This window comes from Nothoprocta perdicaria, unplaced genomic scaffold (assembly GCF_003342845.1).
Source record: "Nothoprocta perdicaria isolate Ctin4 unplaced genomic scaffold, notPer1 scaffold_333, whole genome shotgun sequence".
NCBI classification, from domain to species: domain Eukaryota; kingdom Metazoa; phylum Chordata; class Aves; order Tinamiformes; family Tinamidae; genus Nothoprocta; species Nothoprocta perdicaria.
This window is the reverse complement of record NW_020455570.1, coordinates 284,139-292,696: the sequence shown is the minus strand read 5'-3', so window position 1 is coordinate 292,696 and position 8,558 is coordinate 284,139. Positions and strand designations below refer to the sequence as shown.

The following is an 8,558-nucleotide window of genomic DNA, read 5'->3' as shown; positions in this document are numbered from 1 at the left end:
TTTTTGCCTTTTTTTTCTTTTTTTTCTCCACTTTTTGACTTTTTTTTTTGCTTATTTATTTCCACTACTTTTGTGTAGCAAATACTTGTGTCTGCTTTAAGCATAATGAAATGTTCAATAAGAAAAATCTGAGTTGTTTAATGTCAATTAATAGAGACTATGCAAACTGTCATTATGAGATTTAATCATTAAAATGTAATATCTGTCTGATACCTCACAAAATATACAAATTGAAAACATGCGCTGCATTATGTACCTGCTCATTTATTTCTTTTTTACTTTTTAAAATTAAAACTAGACAAGGGTTTAGAAAATATATAATCATGCTTGGGACTAGGGTCAATCTATTTTGACATTTGAAGTTGCTATTAAAGCTAGTTTTGCGTTCCAAATTCCCAAGCAAGTTTTATCTGTAATAAAGTGAAATCCAGCTAGAAACGAGAAAAAAATACCTTTTATTGTCATTCTAGGAGGGATATTAAAATCATTTAATAAAAAAATCCTTTTCTTTTGAAGACTATGTAACCTGTCTTTACTTCTTAGGGAATTTGAGAATGACAGGCACACCTTTTTGAATTAATTTAAGAGTTAAGAGTAACAAAAAGTACTAAGTCTTAGCTTCAGTTCTCTTTAAGGCACCATGTAATAGCCGAGGTACAATGATCCCTGATGTACATTCTTAAATGGCAATGGTCCATCTAGCCACCTATTCAAATTCTACACAATTGGGAATAAGTATAAGTGAGGTGTGCCAGTTACACTGCCTTAACTAATTTTTGTAAAAATTTAAATCCACTTTAAGAACAAGGAAATATTTTTGAAAGGAAAATGATGCAGGTTGCTACATTCCTTGTATTCTATATATCATCTTTTATAAGAGCAGCAGACTGAACCACTAGTTGGAAAAGACCTGGAATAGAATAAAGTCATCCAAAAGGAATGTACTCCTTAATATCCAGTTCAGCATAAGTAGCACATACACTTGAAATTAACAATAATAATATTAATCAAGTCACTTCTATTTCAGCTTCAGTTTCTAAGAACTCTATCACCACTCAACACCAACAGCACCTGTTGGTCCCAAATACAGAATCAGTAGTCTTCAAAACAGAGGAACTGGTTTGCAAAGAGTATCTGGAACAATTGATTTAAAAGGAAGGTTGCATTGTTTACATGATGATCAGATGATTTAGGTACGCTCGTTACGTACACATTACCACATTCTGTTACAGTTTTGCCATTTAAAGTCGCTTCTTTCTCAGAGAAAGAAAACGATAGATTTCCCCAACACTCCATCATTATTACAAAAATTCCCCTTGAACACTCACAATATTATCAAAATAGTGTCTTCTAGTTCTGTCCATTGAAAAGCACCTTTTTTTTAAACAGATTTGATACATCTGCTGTCAAATAAGTATGCCTCCAGTGTAAATCAAAGAAAACATTTTTTGATATATCACAGAAGTGCATCTAAAAACCTATGTATATGAAATCATCATAACTAATAATTAGCTTTTTTTTAAACTATGAAAAAATTAAATTATAATAAGACGACAAAAACATCAACATTAAGCATTGCAAAAATCTTCCTTGACACATCTGAAACCAAGAAAGGTCTTCATATTGAATGGCCAAGGTAGAAGGATTTTACAAAAAAAAAAACAAAAAACAAAAAAACCCCACATATCTGGCGAGATACATACACCCATTTTGTTTCACAACTCCAACAAAATTAAGTTCAGTACAGCAAAAATTTGACAACGGCCGACCTTCAGACTTACTCTTTTTTTCTCTTTTCTCACTTTAAGCCCCAGTGGCTAACGCAATCTGAACGGGGCGAAGCAGGGAAGGAAGCTTTTGTCTTAGACTGCAGTGTAGGTGTTTCCCGTGGCACTGCACTGTCTGATAGTCTGGGTACTCGTGACGATGTGCTCGCTGTGCAGCGGGCTCAGGAGGTTCTGCTGCACTCCACTCTCAAGCACTGGCTGCATGCAGTCCACCTGAAACGCCTGGTTCAGCTCTGTTTTCTCCCTCTTGGCTTGTGGCTCTCCGTTCTCATCCAGCTCTTCATCTATTTCGCTCTCGACTTCACTGCCCTCATCTGCACAAACAAACCACCGTGAAAGTAGCTCAAAGGCAAAAAAAGAGCTAATGCAAGGGCCTCTACTTTGAAGATAAACAAAGATACAAACCAATAGCGGAACAAACCCACTCATCTTTGATCTTTGCAGTCACATGCTGTTGACAACAGTGTATTGAGAAAGCAACTGTAATATCAAATATAGTCCTAACTGCATTAGGTGCAGACTTGCAAAACACCTCTCATCGCCCAGACTCAATAAACAAGTCACTATTTTATGCTGCATGTTAGATATGGCATATTATGCCCACGGAATATATTAATATATCCACCAAGGATAAATGTGCATTTTGTAGCTCCTCTAAACACTGCTTTACTCTGTTTCAAAACATGCAGACTTTGCTCACAAATGTGTTGGTTCTACACAGAATCATAAACTGGAGTAATCAAAATGCTTACCTTTATCTATATTTCCAGGAGACACAGCATTTAAATCACCAAACTGAAAAACAAACAGCAAAAAATGTTGGCAGAGCCTTATGCAAATGTGAACTAAATGCAGCTATGAAAGAGCAGGCGTGTGCTCCAGTGACTTGAGTGACTATGTAATTGCTGTATTACAAAAAAAACTTACATAAATATGGAAAAAAATGTSAAAATACATTATCTGGATGTATTGCTAAACTCATTAGTTTAGCGCCTCCCGTATTATGTTACCTCTCCCATCACTGCAATAGGTGTCTCTCCAGTTGCCTGTGCCACGCGGTGCTCGACCAGGTAAAACATGTACTCGTCGTAGAGCAAACGGATCAGGTGGAAAGAGCCGAAGCTGGCAGCGCTGCGCAAGGTTAAATCCCGGATCACCATTGAGCTAGTTGGAAACAGAGACATTTTGACACGTATTCCCAAATTAAGTACGAATAACTCAAACACATGTCCATATGGAGAATACCCCTCAAAGGTAATATTCTTAAAGGCAATACTACCCACAAAGATATGATTTATAGTGTATCTAGAAGGAAGTGTCCAAGACAGGGAATGATTTGCTTTTCCCTTTCCCTGAAGGGAACCCAATGGACCCCATTACCAAAGTAATTATCAATTTTCAAAAACATTTTAACATATGAAGAGCTACGAATACATGAGCATGTGTAAAATTCCATCTTCTGGAATGAAGTCTTAAAAACTTCTCAAAATCATGTTAAAATTATTTGGCTTAAAATAAAATAATGCTGAAAACCATAGCATATATTGTGCCCACATGATCAATACAAAGATTTTAACTGCCATGATTATTGAACTCTCAAAACTTAAAATTGCAAAAAACAAGTTCATGTTACATTGACACATTGCACAAATTGCAGATGGAAACAYATATATGATAGCTTTAAAAAGTAGATGATACGGCCTACCATTTTGAAAGAAAAGCTTTTTCAGAAAGAAGCTTATGGTGGCACGCTTGTCTTTTTTTTTAAGCACATTAAAAGAACTTTTTTCTTACTTACCTAACATAGTGTTTTTAATAAACAATATTAAGTTAGTGGCTCATTGCATATTGGCTTCGTATATTTAAAAAATATATGAAGATATGTTGAGTTGTAAGTAGCCCTGAGGGCTTTTCTTGTTGTTTTGAAAAACAGCTTTTCTTTCTCTTATGTTCTCTGATATTAAACATGCCAACTTTCCTACAAGGAACAGTTCTGCAAATAACAGAATGGTAAAAACATTTCAGAAATCTATTTCAGAAATCTATTTCAGAAAACACTACCTGTAGAAAGACCACTTTAGCAGGAATTGCCGTGCTGCTTTAGGGAAGCTTGGTCTTCCTTCATACGGTTTCAGTGCTTGCATCATGACATTATCCAGCCAGGCAGCCCACTGCTCCAGAGTGCTCTGCTGCTGAAGAGTCATCTTGAAATCCGTCTCCAATCTCTGAACCATGTTGTCGTCACACTGGCACACCCAGGAAGCCTGCTCCTGTCAAACAGATGGAATTCTCCCATCAGAAATAGGTAACGCATTCTGAAAGATTACCACAATCACCTGTCATAGAGTTTTCTGTATTCCTTTTCTAATAATAATAATAATAATAATAATAATAATAATAATAATAATAATAATAATAATAATAATAATAATAATAATAATAATAATAAACAACTTGTTTAACTTTTCTCATTTTTTTTCTATTAAAATATTCAGGAATTTTCAGAATTGCCTGGGATCATAGGAATAACAGCAGGCAAAAAGGTCAGTCAAATGGGAAATAAAAGAGGGAGTAAGATTTCAAATGCAAGATTACGTTTGCTCCAAAGAAGTTAAGTTCAAAGACAACTTCTGTATTTTATCACCAAACTTACAACAGAGATCTTTCCATGTAAACAAGAGTATTTCTTTTTGCTGCCAACAGGCAGTGATAGGTTACACGTTACTTAATGTACAACAAAACCTGTCCACACCTGGAGAATCAGGTAATTCAGGAACAGTAATGAGCAATTCAGTCAGTGGTACCAAGTTTAGTAAAGCTAACAGAAATTCCAGAACTCTAACTCTTGAAATTTAGAGAAAGCAAATGGAGACCTGCTGTGGGCCATGCCTGTAAAATATAGCTATCACTTGCCAGGTTAATACCTAAACATTCATAAACTGTTTATCCATTTCTAACATATTACAACAAAAAGTAATTACATCTTGGCCAAGTACTCAGCCTTTAACAGCTAAGATACTGTTACATTACTGTCTGTGCTATAAGTTATTCAAAATCATATGTGAAAAGCAAAATAACTGAAACTGTTGCTAGTAAACTACCAAACTTTTGTTGAGGTAAAATAAATTAAAAAATTTGCTTGCAGGGAACGAGACAAATATATCACAGAATTACAGAGAGACCTTGAGGGACCTCTGTAGACCACCTACTGCAACCCCAAGCACCAGCTGTGTCACCTCAAGCACGTTGCACTCAGCATGTCCAGGGACCCCACATCCTCTTGGGCAACCTGTGCCACTGCTCTGCCACCTCACAGTCAAAAGGCTTTCCTCATGTTCAGCCAGAACTTCCCATGTTTCTGTCTGTACCTGTTGCCTCTCATCCTATTGATGACTGTCACTGAAACCCATTTTCTTAACTTCGTGCCTTTAGGTGCTTGTATCCACTGGTAAGAGCCCACTCTGCAGAGCTGCTCTCCAGCAGGTCACCCCCAGCCTGTAGTGGTGATTTACAGTACAGGAATCTAGAACATCTCAATTTGCTGAGCAAAAATTAAATGAAAAAATGAAAAATGAAAAATGAAAAAAAAAAAAAAGGAAAACCCTTTTTTTCAAGCCTAATGAAAACACAGACTTGCATTCTGTAGAAAACCTGGAAATCGGTTCTAATCTACTGAACATCAGTAACTGATATTACTGATGTACATAAGCAAGCAGAACATTCTTGGTCTCCTTCTTGATGGAGATGGAAAAATTACACATAACAACCAAGTTCAAAATCACATGAAAAAAAAAAAAAAAGCCAATTAAATCTATATTTTACCTGGACATTGGCAAAATCAACACGGTTGAGATCATTGAGCATCTGGTTGATCTGAGAAGTGTTTTGAAGCACAGCACGAGCTGCCTGAGCCAGGTGATTGAGAGATGTGTATCTTCGCAGAGTCTGGGCAAAGGCACTTACAGCGGCAACCTGCAGAAACCCATTTCTCTTTAAATATTCTATGGAGATCAACTGGCTTTGATTCTTTAGTTTCATTTTAATATTCTATGTAAATAAGCCCCCATATGTGAATTATATCTATACCGTAGATGAAAAAAGATTTACTTTTTTTGTATTTTTTGAGGGATTTTTTTTTACATCGTTATTTGTGCTGGATTCACCCTAAACATTTAGCATGGAAGTTAAAATGCTACTGCTTTTAGATCTGCTTTAGATGCCCAGTCAGAATGCTACTGCAAAAGGAATACTTCAAGGTTTTATTTACCTTGGTTTGTATCATCCTCTGTGGAATATTGTTCATGGCATTTGAAAGCCAACCTTCAAGGCTTTTTGCAAAATTGCGAATGGCTTGGGTCAAGGCACCTGTAAATTAAAGAATAAAAGTAGAAAAAAAAGACAGCGAAGTGCCCATCCTCAATCTCCTATCTCCTCGGTACTTACATTCTCCACACTGAGATTTTGTGTATCTACATGTCTTCCATGCTAGATTTAAATTACCTTATTCAGATTATACATTAATGATTTTATTTTGGATTTAAGAAATAGAACTGACTTCCTGATTATCTTGCAAGAATTGTACAATCAGCAGTAAATATTGTTTGGTGCCCAAGTAAGTTCTGACAATTCCTAAAAYGCTACTAGATATGAAGTAAATGATGCTGAAATAGCAATTACTGCAAAAGGCTCGCTTTGAAAAAGCACCCAATTAAGTGTGAGTTCTTAGCTAAAAATGCTCTGAATTTTTCTAATAGTTTTCTAAAAACAATATTTTACAATCTTTCCTGTACTTCAAATTGTTTGCCTGGATGGAGTAATACAATATGAACACACACTCAGTATAAATTCTCTGCATTGAATAGTAATTCCAAGCAACTTAATTGCTGTCCATTTTGTCACTTGTGAAAGGAAAAGAAGGCCATTTTAAAGCAAAAAGATCTATTGCCAGTATAATACTTGTCTGTTCCTAGATTACTCTTAAATAAGAATCATTTTTATTCCTAGCTTACATAGACAGAATTTTTTTAAGGAAAGGAATTTGGATTTTTTTTTTACACAGAAATGTTGCATTTATTCTGTAGATGCTGAACCTGTCAGCTTCCAAATTTAAATCAACGGTTAACAATAAAACTATAAAAGTTTTTCCTCAATTTTCATTTCYTTTGCATTCTGTTAATTATGTTGCATTTAAAATGCAACTCAGTGCACATCAGCATTTTTGCAAAAGAACTCTGAAAACATTCTTAAAAAACAGGGTACCATACTTACTTCATGTACTGTCCAAATTAACATTTTTCTCTATTTTGAGTAACTGCTGTTACTTTGATGGAGCATTTACAGTCATTATATAGTTCAAATTTACTTCTGAACTAACATTGTTCCAAAGCAGTTAATGAATTTGTCTGCTTAACCCAGCTCAACTCTTGACAGATCTGAACCATCAAACACTACCATAAACTTTCCTTTTGGCTTCTTGTAATGGGTTTGAGATATCCTAATCTGAAAGGAGGAATTAAAATATACTACTAATATTCTAAATATTTTGCAGGAAAGACAGCAAATTTGTATGTAATATCATTTTATTGACAAGATGGTAGAGAAAGCTAGCTGGGCAGAATGCAAGGAGCTGTAAGCAGAATACCACTGTCATGTTGACATAGGAAAAGTCTGTTGAGAAGAATTTGTGCTTTCTTTCATCAGGAAATGTGATAATCATCCCCAAGAATAATGTCAAATACAATATACAGTAATTATTCAAATATGACYGGCAATTTTGCTTTTTCATTAGATAGAAAAGTAAATAATGAAATATACATATAATGCTAAATCAATGTCCAAAGGTTGTCATCTACCACTGGTATTTGGGAAATTAAACTTTTCCTTTTCTGCTTTTCAAAATATTAATTCAATTTTATAGCATGACTGTTTGTTTTGTGCAAAGCTGTTTTATRCTTTATAAAGGAATTCAACTCCCCTTATGTAAACTCATTTCCAAAACCTGCCCCAAGAACACACCGTTTAATTAATGAGGAATTCTAATAAAATCAATATCAAAACAATATCAAAATCAATAAAATCAAGTTGTGCTCCTGATAATGGATGAACGGCCATAATACTATAGTCAGTTCCTGACTCTCTCTTGGATAACATATATTAGAAAGAACAGTAAATCAGATCACTAAATTGGATTAACCATGTTTGAGTTATTCCTATATTGGTTTAATAGGTATTGATTTCAACAGCCTTTAATAGGGAGCAAAAAGATCATGCACTTTTCCTGACACATCAGAGATTACTACATAACGTTTAAAATGAAAAGCACTGAAGTTAGTGGAAAGACTGGCTGGCACCCACACACCTTTGCTCAGATCCCTAGTGTATTTACAGGTATCGTACATTCAGTGTGAAAGAAGAATAGTTTTATCTTAAAAATAATGAAAATATGAAAGACTTTTTGTAGACAGAAAGCATTTTCTTTCTTTCATAAGACAATATTCTGAAAACCAATTCAGGTCTTACAATCAAATGCAATCAAATTCTTCTTTTTTTTTTTTCCTTGCTCTTTTTCTTTTTTTTTCTTTAAAATACAAAGGCGTATGTTTCTTTTTTTCTATAAAATACAAGGCATATGTCAACTCTCAGTACATCTTCCTACTCAATGGAATTAAGGACAGATGATGCATAAATACTTCCTCATTCTTCAAAATAATCGTTAAAACTTTCCTGAAAGGTCCAAGTTCACCACTTCCACATACAAAATCACACAAACTT

The 8,558-nt window shown here is 34.8% G+C and overlaps 1 protein-coding gene across 1 annotated transcript in view; it reads right to left on the bottom strand.

Moving 5' to 3' along the window:
- Positions 1-1,666: 1,666 nt before the first annotated feature.
- RFX3 (regulatory factor X3) overlaps positions 1,667-8,558 on the bottom strand; it is a 40,746-nt gene continuing 33,854 nt past the window's right edge. The window contains exons 11-16 of the mRNA XM_026043663.1: positions 6,055-6,152; positions 5,610-5,759; positions 3,849-4,057; positions 2,798-2,951; positions 2,540-2,582; positions 1,667-2,101 (exon numbers count right to left, since the gene is read on the bottom strand). Coding sequence (XP_025899448.1) covers positions 1,863-2,101; positions 2,540-2,582; positions 2,798-2,951; positions 3,849-4,057; positions 5,610-5,759; positions 6,055-6,152 — 893 coding nt within the window. The 3' untranslated portion in view covers positions 1,667-1,862. The remainder of the gene's footprint in view (positions 2,102-2,539; positions 2,583-2,797; positions 2,952-3,848; positions 4,058-5,609; positions 5,760-6,054; positions 6,153-8,558) is intronic.